A 22,640-nucleotide genomic window follows, 5' to 3' on the forward strand; every position below is an offset into this window, starting at 1 on the left:
TCCGAAAAGATTTCAGTTCCAAAAATGTTTTGACAACCATCTGCTAAGTCAGCAGTTGGTCAAAGGTGTGACGCACATGTTCAAAGCTCTCCGGGCACCATTGAGATGGGACACCTATCCAATGGTGGTACATGTGGAATCTGACGACCATGAAACCACAATTTACATACAGTAGTGTTCAGAATAATAGTAATACTATGTGACTAAAAAGATTAATCCAGGTTTTGAGAGTATATTTCTTATTGTTACATGGGAAACAAGGTACCAGTAGATTCAGAGTAGATTCAGTAGATTCTCACAAATCCAACAAGCCCAAGCATTCATGATATGCACACTCTTAAGGCTATGAAATTGGGCTATTAGTAAAAAAAAAAAAGTAGAAAAGGGGGTGTTCACAATATTTGTAGCATCTGCTGTTGATGCTACAAACTCAAAACTGTTATGTTCAAACTGCTTTTTTAGCAATCCTGTGAATCACTAAACTAGTATTTAGTTGTATAACCACAGTTTTTTTCATGATTTCTTCACATCTGCGAAGGCATTTCAAGGGCATGTCCTCTTCAGCATAAGGCAACATGACCTCTTCAAGTACTTTGACATATCCAAACTGATCCATGATATGATGGTTGTTTTCTTCCACGCGTCTCTGTTTTTTTTTTTTTGTCCATTTTAAAGCATTGGAGATCATTGTAGATGAACAGCCTATAATTGTTTGCACTTGCGTATAAGTTTTTCCCTCTCCAATCAAGTTTTTAATCAATCAAACTACACTGTTCTTCTGAACAATGTCTAGAACGTCCCATTTTCCTCAGGCTTTCAAAGAGAAAAGCATGTTCAACAGGTGCTGGCTTCATCCTTAAATAGGGGACACCTGATTCACACCTGTTTGTTCCACAAAATTGATGAACTCACTGACTGAATGCCACACTACTATTATTGTGAACACCCCCTTTTCTACTTTTTTTTACTTTTTGCTAATAGCCCAATTTCATAGCCTTAAGAGTGTGCATATCATGAATGCTTGGGCTTGTTGGATTTGTGAGAATCTACTGAATCTACTGGTACCTTGTTTCCCATGTAACAATAAGAAATATACTCAAAACCTGGATTAATCTTTTTAGTCACACAGCACTACTATTATTCTGAACACTACTGTATCTGTTTTTACTCCCACGTTATATCAGAGACTTCATTAAAAAAAGCATCACCAGTTTGTCTCATTCTGGGTCTTACGAAAGCACTGCTCTTTGTTATTTCATGATGATAGCCATGGAGCAGGTGAGAAGACACAGGCTGAATAAACATAACACATTTAATTTATCTACTGTGGAACTCAGTTTTAGACCATTTCTGTTTTGTATCCTCAAAAGCTCCAGTGACAGCTATTTCATTAGACTCGGCTGGCATAATTTCATATAGATAGTAATTATCACAGGTGTTTAATGTTACGCTCATTAACTGTATAAAATACACTGGAATACAGTACCTCTTTTAATTATTAACTGTACCTCCTTCATTAAAATATTCATTATTACAGTAATGTGCTAACTTTGCATTTATAATCCTACCTTGTTATAAATAGGAAGCTTTTATATCATATATGTTAAGGTTAATCTAACATTCATTGACACAATTAACGAGTATTAATTATATTTCAATTGTTACAGTTGAAGAACAAAAATGAATTCATTATATTCGTTACCAGTAGAAGTGTAGCAGAGATTTAACAATTAGGAATCAATATTTTCTGAAGCTCTACAAGCAGCAGAAAATGTCAGAGAAATTGAGGAATAGGGTGCATCTGCCGATCTGCAAGAAGAGAGACGTTCCAGACACTGGAAAGTACAGCGGGATCAGACTGATGATAAACACAAAGAAGATCTGGACAAAGACTGTGAAAAGAAGGCTCAGAGAAGAAACCACCACATGGGAGGACCTGTTTAGCTTTATGCCACAGAGGAACGACTGAGTGAAGACGTGTGATAAAATACCATCTGAATAATGGAAAAGATTCCATTTAGCATTGCTTGATGAGACATAATTGCACAACTTTTGAGCTTTGCTGCTGTATCTTATTTGTAGGGAAATCCTGCCATGTTCTTCAGGGTGACTGATTCTGGCATTCTCTACAAATATGTGGGTTGTTGCATGGAAACATGTACACTTATTTATTGTTTCCTGTTCCAGAGTATGTCACAAAAACCTGTACGCCAGAGGTGACATACCAATGATGCAGGGAAGCTGTTTATGGAATGTCACTAAGTTAAGGCATAGTTAAGATGTAGTTACTATTTAGTCATCTGTTTCTTTGAATGTATTTGATATCAGGTTCATTAATGATGCACAGATATGGTGCGTCATGATCTGTGCATGTCACGCTCCATAACATTCCAGTTGTTAGAGAAGCAGCTTGGAACTATGCCATGAGATAGAGTGCACTGTTGTTTGGTGCTCACAACACATCTTGGTTTGAACACTTTGAGCAGTAGCTAACAGGTCCAACAAATCACTCTGTTGCTGTACTTCACATTTTTATACATCTTGCACTGGACCAGAAATACAGACATGCTGTTGGAAAAGTATTAGTTTTAAGGAAGTAGGCAAGTCAAAGTATGGTCCAATAATCTTCAAAAATGCATTTCTTTTGTGCTCTGAATATTGATTCAGCTGTGTCTCCACATTGAACAGGTTAATACTCCAGACAGTACCCTTTGAAAATGGTATATTACATTACATATTTCACGGTACTTCATTTTCTACCCTATGTTGGCCAGAATCTGTACGCAGTCCCACGCTATGAGCCGTGTGTGTGTGTGTGTGTGTGTGTGTGTGTGTGTGTGTGTGTGTGTGTGTGTGTGTGTGTGTGTGTGTGTGTGTGTGTGTGTGTGTGTGTGTGTGTGTGTGTGTGTGTGTGTGTGTGTGTGTGTGTGTGTGTGTTTAATGCCTTCAAACCTTTTAATGGAAGGGGTGGTTTCCCAATGAGCCAACTGTACCGACAATTGTACCGACTGTCCTTTTTGTTTGACTTGTCTTGGAATTCCTTTTAAATCCCCTGTTTTGTTGTTGTTGTTGCTTTGTCAAGTGGTACCAGATGCTTTATGTCTACTGTCTGTATGTTGGTCCTGTTGTGAAAAAGTTAAAATTTAATAATAATTTTAAAAGGACCGTTCTGGTTGGTGCATGTTTTTTGCAGATGATACTATTGTGTTGTGCAGCTCTAGAAATGAGGAAGCTGGAAGAATGGATAAGTGCTTTGACAGACAGAAGATTGAATAGTACAGAAAGAAGAGAATATTTAAGTTTCAGTGAAGATCAGGGCCCATGTTCAAAAAGCATCCTAAGGCTAAAAGTTGCTCTTAAGGGCCTTTCAGACCGGAAGCGTCAGACGCGGCAGTTAACACTTCTCAACACGTCAGTGACATCAGATGCATCACATCAGAAGCAGTAAGGGGGGGGGTGTAGATTGCTACGTCACACTCTGGCTGTTTACACAATTCAAAAAAGCTGAGCGATCGTCTGTGGAACCACAAAAAACAGCAGTACAACAAGTCTCCCATCATCCTGCTGGGAGAAGCTTTCTTTCAGCTACTTGTCAGAGTGATGCCGAGCCAAGGTAAGACTGACAACTTGGTGGGGTATTGATTGAACTGCGACAGCGTACAGAGCCGCACGGAGGAACCGGAGTTCGGGCCTCATTCTGGGCCAGAGGAAGACACGGAGCTGTGGTGATGGAGCAGACCCACTAAATCTGAAATTCCTCACTTTTGGGTATATGCAAACACCCAGTTTGACCAACGGAGCTTAGGTCTGCAGCTTAGTCTGAGGTGAGAATAATTTAAAAATAAAACGTGACATTATTGCACTGCTGAAGGTTTATTGCTAGACTAACGCTTTAATCACCCTGCTCAGAGTGCCGCTCATTGGGCCGACATCTCTGCTATTTTAGCATTTTGGGATAGCTCGCACCCATAGATTGAGCTCACCGGACTTCTTTCTCCACACTGCTCAGTGTGCTGCTCTCGTTGGAGTGACAACACACAGAATGTGTCTCTTCCCAGATACATAGATCTCTTTCACTGCAGTTTCTTGTTCTAACATTAACATAAAGTTAACACCCAAGTCTTTCATTGACAACTGGAAATGGTAATCAGATCATGCCAATTGTATGTTTCTGAACTCTTCCGCATCAAACTTCATTGTGTTAATGTTTACAATGTGCTTGAACAATAACAGGTGAAGTTGCTCATAAACTTTAAGTTTCTTAAATATTTATTACGGTCACTCTTAAAACTTCAGTTATCTTTGTAATTTTATTACTGGTAAATTTTAGAATTAATGTAGATGTGACATACTCATTATCAGTTATCTGGGAACTACTTTTTGCGCAGGAATTCATCAAGCACGTCGGCCGCGGGCTTGTACTAACACAGAATCCCCAGAAACTGTGCAAAGTTGTTCGGCCAAAATGAGAACATCCACTTTTAGCTTGTCATAAACTAAGCTAGTGGCACTCATGAAAGTGTGCGCTTTAATTTGTAAACTGTTCAGACTATTTTTATTTTTACCAAATAAAGCGACAGCTTTTTTTTTTTTTTTTTTTACTTCTGAGACTACAAAAAGCTAAACTTTAAATAAGTTAGATTTTTTTCGGGGGGGGTCTCCTTTCTTTCTTTCTTTCTTTTTTTTTTCTTTTTTTTTTTTTTACTGTTCAGTGTTTCTTTATATTTTAATTTTTTTTTATTATTATTTGTCCCACAGTCAGGAAATTTGCTGTGCAGGCAACTTAAATTCAGACACACTTCAAAAACTTCCATTGATGAGCTGAACACCATGAAGTCCAGTACGAAGAAAACATCTCTGCTCTTCAAAATGGGACACAATTGTCTACAAAAAGTCCACCAGAGGTCAAAGCTGTAGAAGAGACCTTCATCTGGTTAAATGTCCAGCAAACCAACACCTGCATCTAAATAAAACAAAGGCTCTTTAAACAGCAACTGTTTTATTATTTTTAACAAGCTGTTTCATTTTATATTTTAACATTAAATGAATGGATCATTAAACATGTCCATGAAGTCAAAGTTCAGTCAAAGACATTTGCACAGGTTGAAGCACTGTCCCTACTGTGTCCAACTTTAAAACATTCACACTCACTAGTCAAATTCAAATTTTAGAAATTACTTTGTCCTGATCACAGCATTAAAGGCAATCACACATTCTGGCATAATTAAAAGTTGAAATGATCTGAATTAAAACTGATTTAATCATGAGGTTTATGTGACATTAAGAAATTCTACTTTACAATCACACTGCAGCCAATGTGAAATCATCTCCTGTTGCATTTATAATAAACATTTATATTGATTTACAGTGTCTGTTTTTTCTGTTTGAAATGCAGATATGAACATTGACCAGACTTAAAAATGTACACATTTATTTACATGCTATTTTATTTGTCTAAAAATAAATGTTCAAGGTTCCTTATGTTAATCAAGAAATCATCTCATCTGAAACAACAGACAAGTATGGTTTTAATTTACAGATGAAGGGTTGCTAAAGAATTTATTTATTTATTTAGCTATTTTAATGTTCTAATGTAAGAAGCTTTTTTTTTTTACAATAATCAGAAATTAATTTTGGGGTTAAAAAAATGTTTGCAAGGATTTTCTTCAGGAAACTCCTGTGTATGAATGAGCAGTTCTGTGATGCGTTTCTACACTGTACCCTTAAATAGACTGCATTTATATAGCGCTTTTCCATCTGCATCAGATGCTCAAAGCGTTTTACAAATAATGCCTCACTTTCACCCCAGTGTGAGGGTGCTGCCATACAAGGTACTCACTACACAACGGGACTAACTAGGAGATTAAGGACCTTGCCCAAGGGCCTAGTCTTCCTTGTTTTGGCCTGATGCCTCGTTTCTGTTGGACATCGCAAAGCTACATCACAGCTCACAGCGGCGAAAGTTGGATTGGGTTGAACGGCAGCTTGACGACAAGCGGCAACGTGCACTCCCAGCGAAGCGTTGATTTAGCTTTGTTTTTCAAAAACAAGCAAATCGCCTCATTGAAAATAATCCTTTTTAGACCGATTTGCGACTCCCTCGACACTGGTGTGAAAGCCCTTTAAGAGAGCTCATAAGGTGTTAAGAGGAGGGAGGAGGACTTTTAAGAAGCCTAAGAGTGTCTGAAATGGGCAAGATGGTGGAAAGATAGAGGGGAAAGAGATATTCTTTGCATGTTGAACACAGTGCGAACACATCGTGCAGCTGCCGTGAAAATAAAAAATGCATGTCACCCACGAGATTCAAACCCATGCTTTTGCAAAAACCTTTGTTGCCTGTCAGAAACTTTATCACTGAGCTGGCCTGTGAAAGGTGCAGGAAACTGCCTGATATCAGGAAGGATGTATTTAAAAAAATAAAATAAAATCACACACCATATAAGAACACTGCATTATACTGAATCCCTCTTATCAAGTGAACAATACAAATATGATCTGACTGTTCCTCTGTAGATGACCCATGGTCACAGGCGTACAGTCATGAAATGACATGAATGAGAAGCAGTTTGCTCATTTCAACATGTCCACATCTGCTGGCACATGCGCAGTTAGATTGATCTAGTTACCTAGATAACGATTTGTTTCACAGTGTAATCTTCACGTGCCTTAACTAAAGCACTCCCTCTGCCGAATCACTTCTAAATTATTTACACATTATTCACTTTGTGTGTTTTTAGGAATCTGCTAGCTTAGCGCAGCTACTAGCTCTTAGCCGGTTTAGCATGGCGGCTTCTCCTGTCTCTCCCGCACTTTTCTGCTCTGGGTGTGAACTGTTTAGTTATTCCTCGGCCTCCTTTAGCAGTAATGGTACTTCTAATAAGTGTAGCTTATTCGTAGCTTTGGAGACCAGGCTGGGCGAATTGGAGACTCGGCTCCGCACCGTGGAAAATTCTACAGCTAGCCAGGCCCCTGTAGTCGGTGCGGACCAAGGTAGCTTAGCCGCCGTTAGTTTCCCTCTGGCAGATGCCGAGCAGCCGGGAAAGCAGGCCGACTGGGTGACTGTGAGGAGGAAGCGTAGCCCTAAACAGAAGCCCTGTGTACACCGCCAACCCGTTCACATTTCTAACCGTTTTCCCCACTCGGCGACACACCCGCCGAGGATCAAACTCTGGTTATTGGCGACTCTGTTTTGAGAAATGTGAAGTTAGCGACACCAGCAACCATAGTCAATTGTCTTCCGGGGGCCAGAGCAGGCGACATTGAAGGAAATTTGAAACTGCTGGCTAAGGCTAAGCGTAAATTTGGTAAGATTGTAATTCACGTCGGCAGTAATGACACCCGGTTACGCCAATCAGAGGTCACTAAAATTAACATTGAATCGGTGTGTAACTTTGCAAAAACAATGTCGGACTCTGTAGTTTTCTCTGGGCCCCTCCCCAATCAGGCCGGGAGTGACATGTTTAGCCGCATGTTCTCCTTGAATTGCTGGCTGTCTGTGTGGTGTCCAAAAAATGAGGTGGGCTTCATAGATAATTGGCAAAGCTTCTGGGGAAAACCTGGTCTTGTTAGGAGAGACGGCATCCATCCCACTTTGGATGGAGCAGCTCTCATTTCTAGAAATCTGGCCAATTTTCTTAAATCCTCCAAATGTGACTATCCAGGGTTGGGACCAGGAAGCAGAGTTGTAGTCTTACACACCTCTCTGCAGCTTCTCTCCCCCTGCCATCCCCTCATTACCCCATCCCCGTAGAGACGGTGCCTGCTCCCAGACCACCAATAACCAGCAAAAATCTATTTAAGCATAAAAATTCAAAAAGAAAAAATAATATAGCACCTTCAACTGCACCACAGACTAAAACAGTTAAATGTGGTCTATTAAACATTAGGTCTCTCTCTTCTAAGTCCCTGTTAGTAAATGATATAATAATTGATCAACATATTGATTTATTCTGCCTTACAGAAACCTGGTTACAGCAGGATGAATATGTTAGTTTAAATGAGTCAACACCCTCGAGTCACACTAACTGCCAGAACGCTCGTAGCACGGGCCGAGACGGAGGATTAGCAGCAATCTTCCATTCCAGCTTATTAATTAATCAAAAACCCAGACAGAGCTTTAATTCATTTGAAAGCTTGACTCTTAGTCTTGTCCATCCAAATTGGAAGTCCCAAAAACCAGTTTTATTTGTTGTTATCTATCGTCCTCCTGGTCGTTACTGTGAGTTTCTCTGTGAATTTTCAGAACTTTTGTCTGACTTAGAGCTTAGCTCAGATAAGATAATTATAGTAGGTGATTTTAACATCCACACAGATGCTGAGAATGACAGCCTCAACACTGCATTTAATCTATTATTAGACTCAATTGGCTTTGCTCAAAATGTAAATGAGTCCACCCACCACTTTAATCATATCTTAGATCTTGTTCTGATGTATGGTATGGAAATTGAAGACTTAACAGTATTCCCTGAAAACTCCCTTCTGTCTGATCATTTCTTAATAACATTTACATTTACTCTGATGGACTACCCAGCAGTGGAGAGTAGCTACCTAAACTCTGTAAGTGAGATAGAGTATCTCGTCAATAGTTTTACATCCTCATTGAAGACAACTTTGGATGCTGTAGCTCCTCTGAAAAAGAGAGCTTTAAATCAGAAGTGCCTTACTCCGTGGTATAACTCACACACTCGCAGCTTAAAGCAGATAACCCGTAAGTTGGAGAGGAAATGGCGTCTCACTAATTTAGAAGATCTTCACTTAGCCTGGAAAAAGAGTCTGTTGCTCTATAAAAAAAAGCCCTCCGTAAAGCTAGGACATCTTACTACTCATCACTAATTGAAGAAAATAAGAACAACCCCAGGTTTCTTTTCAGCACTGTAGCCAGGCTGACAAAGAGTCAGAGCGCTATTGAGCCGAGTATTCCTTTAACTTTAACTAGTAATGACTTCATGACTTTCTTTGCTAATAAAATTTTAACTATTAGAGAAAAAATTACTCATAACCATCCCAAAGACGTATCGTTATCTTTGGCTGCTTTCAGTGATGCCGGTATTTGGTTAGACTCTTTCTCTCAGATTGTTCTGTCTGAGTTATTTTCATTAGTTACTTCATCCAAACCATCAACATGTCTATTAGACCCCATTCCTACCAGGCTGCTCAAGGAAGCCCTACCATTATTTAATGCTTCGATCTTAAATATGATCAATCTATCTTTATTAGTTGGCTATGTACCACAGGCTTTTAAGGTGGCAGTAATTAAGCCATTACTTAAAAAGCCATCACTTGACACAGCTATCTTAGCTAATTATAGGCCAATCTCCAACCTTCCTTTCTCTCAAAAATTATTGAAAGGGTAGTTGTAAAACAGCTAACTGATCATCTGCAGAGGAATGGTCTATTTTAAGAGTTTCAGTCAGGTTTTAGAATTCATCATAGTACAGAAACAGCATTAGTGAAGGTTACAAATGATCTTCTTATGGCCTCAGACAGTGGACTCATCTCTGTGCTTGTTCTGTTAGACCTCAGTGCTGCTTTTGATACTGTGACCATAAAATTTTATTACAGAGATTAGAGCATGCCATAGGTATTAAAGGCACTGCGCTGCGGTGGTTTAAATCATATTTATCTAATAGATTACAATTTGTTCATGTAAATGGGGAATCTTCTTCACAGACTAAGGTTAATTATGGAGTTCCACAAGGTTCTGTGCTAGGACCAATTTTATTCACTTTATACATGCTTCCCTTAGGCAGTATTATTAGATGGCATTGCTTAAATTTTCATTGTTACGCAGATGATACCCAGCTTTATCTATCCATGAAGCCAGAGGGGACACACCAATTAGCTAAACTGCAGGATTGTCTTACAGACATAAGGACATGGATGACCTCTAATTTCCTGCTTTTAAACTCAGATAAAACTGAAGTTATTGTACTTGGCCCCACAAATCTTAGAAACATGGTGTCTAACCAGATCCTTACTCTGGATGGCATTACCCTGACCTCTAGTAATACTGTGAGAAATCTTGGAGTCATTTTGATCAGGATATGTCTTTCAAAGCGCATATTAAACAATATGTAGACTGCTTTTTTGCATTTGCGCAATATCTCTAAAATTAGAAAGGTCTTGTCTCAGAGTGATGCTGAAAAACTAATTCACGCATTTATTTCCTCTAGGCTGGACTATTGTAATTCATTATTATCAGGTTGTCCTAAAAGTTCCCTGAAAAGCCTTCAGTTAATTCAAAATGCTGCAGCTAGAGTACTGACGGACTGACTAGAAGGAGAGAGCATATCTCACCCATATTGGCCTCTCTTCATTGGCTTCCTGTTAATTCTAGAATAGAATTTAAAATTCTTCTTCTTACTTATAAGGTTTTGAATAATCAGGTCCCATCTTATCTTAGGGACCTCATAGTACCATATCACCCCAATAGAGCGCTTCGCTCTCAGACTGCAGGCTTACTTGTAGTTCCTAGGGTTTGTAAGAGTAGAATGGGAGGCAGAGCCTTCAGCTTTCAGGCTCCTCTCCTGTGGAACCAGCTCCCAATTCGGATCAGGGAGACAGACACCCTCTCTACTTTTAAGATTAGACTTAAAACTTTCCTTTTTGCTAAAGCTTATAGTTAGGGCTGGATCAGGTGACCCTGAACCATCCCTTAGTTATGCTGCTATAGACGTAGACTGCTGGGGGGTTCCCATGATGCACTGAGTGTTTCTTTCTCTTTTGCTCTGTATGCACCACTCTGCATTTAATCATTAGTGATTGATCTCTGCTCCCCTCCACAGCATGTCTTTTTCCTGGTTCTCTCCCTCAGCCCCAACCAGTCCCAGCAGAATACTGCTCCTCCCTGAGCCTGGTTCTGCTGGAGGTTTCTTCCTGTTAAAAGGGAGTTTTTCCTTCCCACTGTCGCCAAGTGCTTGCTCACAGGGGGTCGTTTTGACCATTGGGGTTTTTACGTAATTATTGTATGGCCTTGCCTTACAATATAAAGCACCTTGGGGCAACTGTTTGTTGTGATTTGGCGCTATATAAATGAAATTGATTTGATTTGATCCATGATACCTGGTATGTGATATATAGCCCCAACACCATAGTAGGAGAAACATGCCCATATCATGATGCTTGCACCACCATGCTTCACTGTCTTCACTGTGAACTGTGGCTTGAATTCAGAGTTTGGGGGTCGTCTCACAAACTGTCTGCGGCCCTTGGACCCAAAAAGAACAATTTTACTCTCATCAGTCCACAAAATATTCCTCCATTTCATTTATTTTGTTGCACCACCTCTGGCTTTTATAACAGCTTCAGTCTCTGAGGCATGGACTTAATGAGTGACAAAGAGTACTCTTCATCAGTCTGGCTCCAACTTTCTCTGATTGCTGTTGCCAGATCAGCTTTGCAGGTTGGAGCCTTGTCATGGACCATTTTCTTCAACTTCCACCAAAGATTTTCAATTGGATTAAGATCCAGACTATTTGCAGGCCATGACATTGACCCTATGTGTCTTTTTGCAAGGAATGTTTTCACAGTTTTTGCTCTATGGCAAGATGCATTATCATCTTGAAAAATGATTTCATCATCCCAAACATCCTTTTAATTGATAGCATAAGAAAAGTGTCCAAAATATCAACGTAGACTTGTGTATTTATTGATGATGTAATGACAGCCATCTCCCCAGTGCCTTTACCTGACATGCAGCTCCATATCATCAATGACTGTGGAAATTTACATGTTCTCTTCAGGCAGTCATCTTTATAAATCTCATTGGAATGGCACCAAACAAAATTTCCGGCATCATCACCTTGCCCAATGCAGATTCGAGATTCATCACTGAATATGACTTTCATCCAGTCATCCACAGTCCACAATTGCTTTTCCTTAGCCCATGGTATTCTTGTTTTTTTCTGTTTAGGTGTTAATGATGGCTTTTGTTTAGCTTTTCTGTATCTAAATCCCATTTCCTTTAGGCGGTTTCTTACAGTTCGGTCACAGACGTTGACTCCAGTTTCCTCCCATTCGTTCCTCATTTGTTTTGTTGTGCATTTTCGATTTTTGAGACATATTGCTTTAAGTTTTCTGTCTTGATTCTTTGATGTATTCCTTGGTCTACCAGTATTTTTGCCTTTAACAACCTTCCCATGTTGTTTGTATTTGGTCCAGAGTTTAGACACAGCTGACTGTGAACAACCAACATCTTTTGCAACATTGCGTGATGATTTACTCTCTTTTAAGAGTTTGATAATCCTCTCCTTTGTTTCAGTTGACATCTCTCGCGTTGGAGCTGTGATTCATGTCAGTCCACTTGGTGCAACAGCTCTCCAAGGTGTGATCACTCCTTTTTAGATGCAGACTAACAAGCAGATCTGATTTGATGCAGGTGTTAGTTTTGGGGATGAAAATTTACAGGGTGATTCCATAATTTTTTCCACAGAATTGAGTGATTCCATATTTTTTCCCCTCTGCTTGGTCTAAAAAAGTAACCGTTACTGACTGCCACAATTTTTTTCCCTGATTTCTTATAGTTTCTTAAAGCCAGAAAGTTGCCATTTGAAATGACTTTAGTTTTGTGTCATGTCTGTGATCTGCTTTTTTTCTACAAAATTAAACAACTGAATGAACATCCTCCGAGGCCGGTGATTCCATAATTTTTGCCAGGGGTTGTATGATCAGTTGATTTTACTGTCCATTTATAACTAGGAGCGCAGAGTGCATTTGTTTTTTTTTCCCCTCTTTCCCATTTGTGACAACCAATCACAGCTCTTATAAAACTGCATCATACCTAGCAACGGGGCCAACCCCACCTCACAAAGATTAACGTTTCTATACACTTCTTGATCAGAGTTGCTTTCAGACACTTCCTGGATCACTTTTAGGGTAAGATTCCTGGCTAGGAATCTTTAGGCTATGTTGGGAGCTCTGTGAGAAGACTGAGATTCTTTGTGAACTCGGGTGCAGGTTTAAGAAGTGAATGTGTAAAGAGAAATAGAAATAATGAAAATAGAAAATAAAATAGAAAGAGAAATAATGAAATTACTTAAATACTTTTAATACTTAGGATCAGCGTTAGCTGAAGATGGAGATGTGGGTGCAGAAATGGATCACAGAGTGGAGTGTGCATGTAAAAATTAGAAGAGGGTATCAGGAGTGATGTGTAAGAAGATGTAGTAAGTCCTATATAGGCCCTGAGGCCTATTGGTGCCGGTGCTTGCCCCCAAATTCTCTAGAGTAAAGCACTTGAGAATCTAAAGCTCCCTATGGATAACATACTGGTCTGACACAGGTTACATCCCTCACCAAGACCAGTACCTGTTTGCAGCTGGGTGAATGAGGACAGACAAAATGAAGTGTCTCTCCAAGGACACAGACAGGTAGTGTGACTGGGAATTAAACTCAGGTCCACATACATCCATCCATCTTCTACCGCTTAGTCCAATCAAGGGTCACGGGGTGCTGGAGCCTATCCCAGCAGTCATAGGGCGTAAGGCAGGGTACACCCAGGACAGGACGCCAGTCTGTCGCAGGGCAACAAACAGACAAACAAACACATACACACCCACACGCACACCTAAGGACAATTTAAAGATTCCAATCCACCTAACCCGCATGTCTTTGGATATGGGAGGAAACCGGAGCACCCGGAGGAAACCCACGCAAACACGGGGAGAACATGCAAACTCCACACAGAAAGGCCACGGGAATTGAACCCACAACCTTCTCGCTGTGAGGCAACAGTGCTAACCACTAAGCCACCGTGCCGCCGGTCTACATACAGTATTTGTAAAATACTGGAAAGAAAAGGGGCTGGCTGGTGAGGAGCAGCAAGACCAAGCTGTGTACATAACAAAACTATTTAAAGATGAAGACGGTGAAGAAAAACAGGTCAAAAAACCTCATCTATTGTTTCTCATGTTTCTCTGTAGGGTATTACACAGCTTATCACAGCCAATGAGGACTGCAGCTCAAATTACACTTTAGATTGTCATTCTAAGGCCTAATGATGGTAGCAGCAGTGACCTCATGCCAACAGTACTCAAACTATTTTTGTAATCAAGCAACTAAGAAACTAGCAGCAACGTTTTCCTGGCATTCAAGAAACTCTATCAGTGTTTAGCTGCCAGCAACTGAGAAAACCACTTACAGGTTATGGGTGTGCAATTGTTTGTGTCTTGTAGATGGATTCCCAAAGATCAGGCATTGTGGTTGTGGATCGCCTGCAGAGACAGATTATTGTTGCTGACTGTCAGGTGTACCTCGCTGTGCTTTCCTTCGTCAAGCAGGAGATCTCAGGTAATACAAAATAGTGCAAATAGTGAATGTTTGAGTGCAATGGTAAGAATATTTCATGAGGTGAAAGATGAGATGTTCCATTCAACTCAGTGCACAAATAAAAAAACTTTGTTTTATAAAACACCTAAAATAGATCCTTGTCATTTGATATTTTATTAATTTATAAACAAGAGAAAAGGGACTTTACATTTTGATGTGCATCACTGGTCTTTTGAGGTAAAGAGGTTCCAAACACAATCTTTACATAGCAGTCCAATCCAAAATTGCTCAGTGGTAATATCAACATCTCTCATGATCTTAAAATGACGATGTAGTCTGTACCTGATGCCATGTATTGACTTCTTCATGTACAGACTGCCGTCTGCTTTAATTCACTCCAGCGAAAAATCTCAAGAGAAATTTCTCGAGCTCTTCATCCGACAGCACTTCTGCTTCAGCTAGAGACGTCCCAGCGAATACTGCAAATTCCTCCTGATGTCTTACGACATACTGGATTTTTTTTTGTATGTGTGTGTTTGAAGAATGAGCACCATCAATAAGCTCATTCAACTCGTCGTCTGTCACCAAAACAAACCCCGCCATCTTTGTTTTTAAACTAAGTGCCATCACCGTGTCAAAGGTTGCGAGAGTGCTAGTGTGAGCGTGCAGTCCGTCAACGCTTGATTGCTACATGCACGCAAATGCGATACATCATGTTTTTATATTAAGGTGGTCACAGCATGCAATGGTGCAAAACATACGTAACCAAAATTGCACAATAAATGGAACAACATTGCAAATGGGACAAATGATCAATATCATGTGACATACAAACCAGTTGAGAGGAGCTAAGCTCAACTCTCTCTCTCTCTCTCTCTCTCTCTCCTCTCTCTCCTCTCTCTCTCTCTCTCATCCTCTCTCTCTCTCTCTCTCTTCTCTCTCTCTCTCTCTCTCTCTCTCTATATATATATATATATATATATATATATTATATATATATATATATATATATATATATATATATATATATATATATATATATATATATATATATACACACACACACACACACCAACAACAACAAGCCAACATTCCTTAACCGAATACAGCCGTGCTGCAGTGAGGCAGAAGCCTTGAAAAATAAAGCAGTTTTGAGTTATGGTTTTGATTTATAATCATCATATTATTCTGGATAGAATAACTCCATTAATGTCAAGTCTGTCATTTGTACAAAGTTAAAATATAACACAGATCTTTTAATTCTGCACTAATTTTGAAGTTTTGTAACAAACACAGACCGATGCTGAAGGGATTATGGGTAAATGAGCCTCTGCTAACACTGATTGGTTGACTCATTCATTCTGTGTAAAAAACCAACATGTTAATGTGAGATGTGTGTTGGTGTTTACATATATGCCTTTTTTTTATTTGTAAAAAAAAAAAAAAAAGCCATTTACAAAAAGGCAAAAAGTCAAGTTGTGATTTGACAGTCATCTGATATAACCAGGGTCAAAATAAATAGAGCACTGCCATCTACTGGCATCCAGACGCTCATACTGCCATGAACACTACTGGCCAGTATATGGCAGTAGAGACCCTGAAAACTTGCCAAAACAAAATTCCAGATAATCCGTGTCTGCTACGTTTAAGATGCGTGGAATTTAATAAACGCAATCTGAAATTCAGACATCTTATATATATTACTCTGGAACAAAGATGACAGACAGTGTTTGACATAAGCAGGACTCAAAAGAGCAAACAGGAATTGATTGCAGTGATTCCAATTGAAAATAATGGACAAGCAACCTGAGCTTCTTCTGGCATTTTTAGATAAAACAAACACAATAACAATGTCTATAAACCTAGAGAATATAGTCACGAGAGTTTTAGGCACAATATACAAAGTTTTATGCTGTTGTCCATGTGGAGCCTGATCAAAGCGTCTCAAATGCATTTCTTCTGTCGTGAATGTACTGAGATTACCCATAATGCACCTGGACACAGCATGTCCACACTAAAACCTTCAAAATTAGTGCATTACTTTAAAACTAAAACATATATCTGATATTTTCACTTTATAAAACTTCAGAAATGACGTTAATTTAAATAACTTGTCTGAAATTAGTTTGGTTAAAATTTTAACCATAAGTTAAAACTGTATGCCATCATATCAGTATGGGGTCAAAAGACATAAGCTTTTTTTCTGTGACCAGTTCTGCTTTGCCTGCAGAGCATAGAGCAGATTCTTCTAGAACCGGGTGGTAAATCATCTATATATTAAATGCCAAGTGGCATCTGTGTACATGTATGCATGTGTGCATGATTTTTAGGTAATAAGTTCAATGTAAATACATAATATAATAAAAAAAAATACATGGATGACACAAGAAAGTGAAAACACTAATTTCTATTGTGGTCCATTTAAAAATCAAGTGACAAAATAGAAGTAATAATAACATAATAATAATAATAGTGTGTATATGATAACAAAGATCTAAACAATTTAGAAATAGAATGCACATTTACACAATGTCTGATGTGGATAAGTTTGACAAATCAAAACATTTGCTGTATATGACAACATCCTGTGACGCACGCCCCTCACCCGACGTATAGGTGGGGGTGTCATGTGTGCAGATGAGTTCATATCAGTCTCTGCCCATGTATGCATAGAGTCTGGAGTGGCCTTGACGACCACAGACTGTAGGGGAGGGCAAATGTAAAGGGAAGCCAGATGGCTCACCAAGGCCATTGAAATCAAACAAATGGGGCATTTTAACCTTCAGTAGCTTATAAGGCTGCCATGTTTGGGTTAGGCAGAGAAACACAGAGTTTCATTACGGCCTCTCTGTAAAGCTAGGGTAAGTAACTCTGTTCAGAAACACTTTTTGTTATATTGAGTAACATGGTCCATCTATCCTAACAGTAGTCAATATATTATGTATTCAGAAAAAGGAACAAAAAATCAGACATCTGTAGCAGCTGTAGGATCAAAAAAACTCCGACCAGTATAAGCCCCGCGGTGCGCTCTCAAAAAATCAATCAGATGCCTTCACGTCTAGTTCTTCCTGCTCACGTCACCACGCTCAACACCCCCCCCCCTGTTCCTCCCTCCTCCGCGCGTGCACACTCATCTCGTTTCACCGAAGAAGTTCACTTTAGTACAGCGGCAGAGGGTATACAGCCGAAACTCCCACTTCCACCTGATTGTGCCATGTCGGATTAATCATTTTCTCTGCAAATTGGCTGTTGAAAATGGCTGTGATCACTTCCTGAATCACAGAGGACCACTACAGCTTCAGCCATTCACACGCGCACACCTAACAAGCTGCAGAAAGCATTTTGAGTCATCTAAAAAGGTAATTATTTGTCATGTTTAGATTGTCATGGCTTGGTAAAACAGTTGTGTGTTCTTTCCTTCTTGTGGCGCAGTCAAATTGCCAACACGATGTGCAGCTTGTCAAGTGGAGTAAAGAAGTGAAGAGAGCGAGTGGTGACGTCAGCGGATCGCATCAGAGTGCAGCTCGTCTGAACAATTATAACAAAAAGTTAAATCTGTTATAAACATACTTTAACAGCTGCACACAAGAATGAAAGAACACACAACTGTTTTATCAACCCATGCCAATGTAAACATGACAAATAATTACCTATTTAGACGGCTCAAAATACTTTCTGCAGCTTGTTAGGTGCACGCGCATGCACGAGAACGGCTGAAGCTGGAGTGGTCCTCTGTGATTCAGGAAGTGATTACAGCTGTTTTCAACAGCCAATTTGCAGAGAAAATGATTAATGCTAGCGTCCAGCGCAGAGCGTGTGGCAGGCAGTAGAACAAAGAACGGCGTCCAGCTGTGATCACAGTGGGTGGGATCATCACAACAACATGTGTGCTACTGCGTGAATCAAAGACATGCTCATGTCAGGGGGCCTTTAGGTGGCTCTCCTCTGCCCCTCTGAGTCCCACAGTCAGATGCACGTTCAAGTTTGTGGGGGCGTGGCTTTGGACAGAGCACTGACGGGGCAGGGGGTAGAACCTAGAGGAGGTGCTACTTTCAAATCTTTCTAGCTCTCTTGCTAGGTCTCCAGGACTACCAACTCTAGTTTTAACTGTCCAGATCCAATTGTGAATATTCACTGGCCTCCAACATCAATTCCTTTGCAGGGCAGACATTTGCTCTGAGATGATTTCCAATTCCCCATTTAAGTTCAAGAGTTAATGCAGTCTGAGATTGTACCGCCTTGCCCACCTCATTAATCATGACGGACAGGTGTGGGGCTGTGGTTTTGGTTGCAGCCGTCTTGCCAATTATCCGGTAGATCAAGCCAGTGCCTAATCCAAGCAGGAAAAGCCCTTCTGCCATGAAAGCAAATAAGAATAAATCCTCAACATCTTCCACGGAGAGTGGTGCCAAGCATGCCGTGTGCCACTTCTCCCAGGCATCGAGAACATAGCCCGTAGGATGGAGTTCCATCTGGGCACGCAGGGTCCCCCAGCCCTGATTTCCTTGTTGAAAAGATGGTCTCAGTAGCATTGAGAGACCAGCTGATCAATTCCATGGTTATTCCAAATATAGTTCAAAGAATTCACAGTCTGATGAAGTTGGGACTTTGGAAGGTTGGGGGAGAGATAGAGAAACACAGAAAGAGAGGAGAGAGGAGGAGATGCGACCGTCCTCACCGGAGTCCCAACCAAGACACCATGTCCCTGAAACCAAATTCTGCAGTGAAGAATCAGCACATAAAGTGCCCCCTGTACCCATCCTTTTGGCTAGTTGGACCAAACCATAGAGGATCCATGTTTTTATTTATTTCTTTTCTGTTTTTTGGGCTGAGCTCAGCTGCAAGCTGAATTCAGCCTGATGACCTGCGTTGCCAGGCCTGACTACAAGGCCTCACAATTTCTCTTTTGTAGGTGAGGTATATGCAGCATTTTTTTTTTTTTTCACCAATTCACAGGTGGTCTTAATTGTGCTGTTTGGCTTCTTACCTGAGACCAATTTATCTTGGGGGATCCTACCTTTGGAGACTACTTGTCTCAGTTTCATAGAGTCCCATAAAGTGCTGACTCTCCAAAGGGGACACAACTTGCAGTCGTCATCTTCTTCTTTTTTCGGCTGCTCCATTAGGGGTCGCCACAGCAGATCAGTCGTTTCCATCTCACCCTGTCCTCTGTATCTTCCTCTGTCACACCAACCACCTGCATGTCCTGCCTCTGCACATCCTTGGGGCAGGACATGCAGAACACAACTTGCAATATGAACCTTTTCCTGGGGGTACTGGTGACTTCATGAGTTGAAACCCTGAAGATGGATTGCAGTTCAGTCTAACTCCTGTACCAATCTTAGTCGTATTAAGATATAGTTAAAACTCAAGCCTGTGAATGCTCTATTCGCCTGTGGATATGAGAGAAATTCCTTGAAACAAAAATTTCTGAAAAGGCAATGGGCCTCATGTATCAACGTACGAGTACATAATGTCATGACACAACTGACAGTAGACATCCTACATTATTCAAATCAGGCTTTTCCAAACTACAGCCATGATCAACAAACTGACTGGAACTATCTTCTAAGACTAGCACAGGGTTTATATTAACATGTATATTTTGATGATATATACTTAGTTGGCCATATTTCTTCAGCTGTTGAACTATTAACATACCAACAATTTCAAAGTAGATTGTTAGTAGAGTGGGACCATATGTTCACTGGTAGTGTTAATTTAACACTGGTGACTTTACTGTGTGGGTGCACAATTTTGCACGCTGACATGAATGGGTGAACGTGAGGCACTGTTTAAGATTTTGATTGTCAGCACCGGACAAAAAGTGCAACAGAAATGCAATAATGTACCATTTATTTGTTACAAAAACAGCAAAGTTACAGGTAAGAACCTGACATTAGATTCCATAAAATTATATGATATCTACCATTTGACCAAATTTTGTGAAAATCAATTCATTTTTTTTTTAATAATTGTTGACAAACCTAAAAATAATCAGACAAAACAGAATTAATTTAATTCATTCATGAATTAATGAATACTTGTCTAAATTCCTCTGACAGCATATATCAAAGGAGGCTGGATCCTTCGAAAGGCGTGGAAAATGTACAATAAGTGCCACAGTGATATCGGTCAGCTACAGGAGACCTGTCAGCGGAGGTCCTCTGTCCAACAGGACTCCCTGTTAGCAGACAACACGAACCACAATACACCAGTGGAGAATGTCGTCACAGCAGAGGCTCTTGACCGTCTCAAAGGCTCCGTCAGCTTTGGCTATGGCCTCTTCCACCTGTGCATATCCATGGTACCGCCACACTTGCTCAAGATCATCAACCTGCTAGGTTTCCCTGGTGACCGTCTCCAGGGATTGTCCTCCCTTATGTATGCAAGTGAGAGCAAGGACATGAAGGCGCCACTGGCTACGTGAGTACTCCGTTTGTCCTGTCTCTCACAGAGACTGACAGACCAAGCAAATATTTGCTGTTTATAAGAAGATGCTATTAGTGCAGTAAATAACTGAAACAACAGTTCACATGGTGATACAAGCACCAAATCCAGCACAAATTCTCCTTAGACATTGCTCTTTTGAAAAAACCAACGGGCTACTTGAATTTTCAATAGGCGGCCATGTAGGGGTCAATTGAAGAATTACACAGTGGTTAAAATATAAAAATGCTCCAGTCATATTGAAAACTATACCACATTATTTGTCTGATCATAAAGATTCCAAAAAGGTATAATTTGGACTATCTATGACTGAATGTTTTGGAGTTATGGGGTAAAAACCTTAAGAATAGTGAGAGGTCAATTTCAGTTTATACAGGGTTCAAAAGTTAAAGTTGCTCCAATTTTAGTAAAAAATGGTGCATATTGTTGATTGAGCTACTTGGATTAATAAATGGAAAGGTTTTGACTGTGTTGAATGCTTGGTCTCGAAAGTAAAGGTCAAATAATGTTGACGTCCATTGAATTCTATGGCATGTGACATATGTTACCCTGTAACGTGATAACTAAGCATGATACATGGTGCAAACTATTCCTTTTTGAAACCTTAATAACTCAACCTTTTAACAAAATTGGAGCATCTCTAACTTTTGACCCCTGTACAAACTGAAACTGAACTTTGTCACCATTCTTGTTTTTACCCCATAACTCTATAGAATTCAGGCATAGATAGTCCAAACTATACCTTTTTGGAATCTTTACAATCAGACAAATAATGTGGTATAATTTTCAATATGACTAGAGCATTTGTATATTTTGACCCCCTATGTAACTCTTCAATTGAACCCTACGTGGCCGCCTATTGAAAATTCAAGTGGCCCGTCGGTTTTTTCAAAAGATTAATATCTAAGGTGTACTTTGCTCAAATTTGGTGCTTGTATTACCATTTGAAGGATTCCTCTGTAAATATTCTGTTATCTGCTGCACTATATACTTTGTTTTATCTCTAGGTGATTCTGTTTAGGCTTACTACAAATAAAAATCAATGTAATAGTTAAATGTGAACTGCAGTATATCTGTGCAATTAAATGTTTTTGTCTTGGTACCAAGAACACAAGGAAACACCATTTCAAATAATGGAAGGAATTGGCAATGATAAAGGCCATCGTAGCTAATCCTATATAAGTGAGAGGGTTGTAAAGGTAACCTCAGATGCGTCAAAATACTCACTCACTCATCTTCAACCGCTTGTCTGGGATTGGGTCACGGGGGCAACAGCAGTTCTATCAGGGGACCCCTTATTTCCCTTTCCCAGGCCACATTGACCACCTGTGACTGGAGGATCCCGAGGCTTCCCAGGTCAGTGTGGAGATATCTCTCCACCTTGTCCTAGGTCTTCCCCGGAGTCTTCTCCCAGATGGACGTGCCTGGAACAACTCCCTAGGGAGGTGCTCAGGGAGCATCCTTACCAGATGCCCGAATCACCTCAGCTGGCTCCTTTCAATGCAAAGGAGCAGCAGCTCTACTCTGAGCTCCCCACCCTCCTCAGGAAGCCCATTTCGACTGCTTGTACCCGCAATCTAGTTCTTTAGGTCATGACCCAACCCTCATGACCATAGGTGAAAGTAGGAACGGAGAGTGACCAGTAGATTGAGAGCTTCGCCTTTTGGCTCAGCTCCCTTTTTGTCACAACAGCACAGTTAAGCGAATGTAATGCCGCCCCTGCTGTGTCGATTCGCCGGCCAGTCTCACGCTCAATTGTCCCCTCAATTGTTAACAAGACCCCAAGACCTTATTTCGTACCTGGAGTAGGCAATCCATCGGTTTTCTGCTGAGAACAATGTCTTTAGATTTAGAGATGATGATCCTCATCCCAGCAACTTCACACTCGGCTGCGAACCGATCCAGTGAGTGTTGGAGGTAATGAA

The 22,640-nt window shown here is 40.3% G+C and overlaps 1 protein-coding gene across 1 annotated transcript in view; it reads left to right on the forward strand.

The window, feature by feature from the left end:
• The window catches only part of LOC117519330 (tetratricopeptide repeat protein 39C-like), a 125,085-nt gene that overhangs the window by 80,522 nt on the left and 21,923 nt on the right, over positions 1–22,640 (forward strand). The window contains 2 exon segments of the mRNA XM_034180685.1: positions 14,172–14,286; positions 20,331–20,691. Of these exon segments, the coding sequence (XP_034036576.1) occupies positions 14,172–14,286; positions 20,331–20,691 (476 nt within the window).

The sequence above is a fragment of the Thalassophryne amazonica genome, chromosome 10 (genome assembly GCF_902500255.1).
Source record: "Thalassophryne amazonica chromosome 10, fThaAma1.1, whole genome shotgun sequence".
NCBI lineage: Eukaryota > Metazoa > Chordata > Actinopteri > Batrachoidiformes > Batrachoididae > Thalassophryne > Thalassophryne amazonica.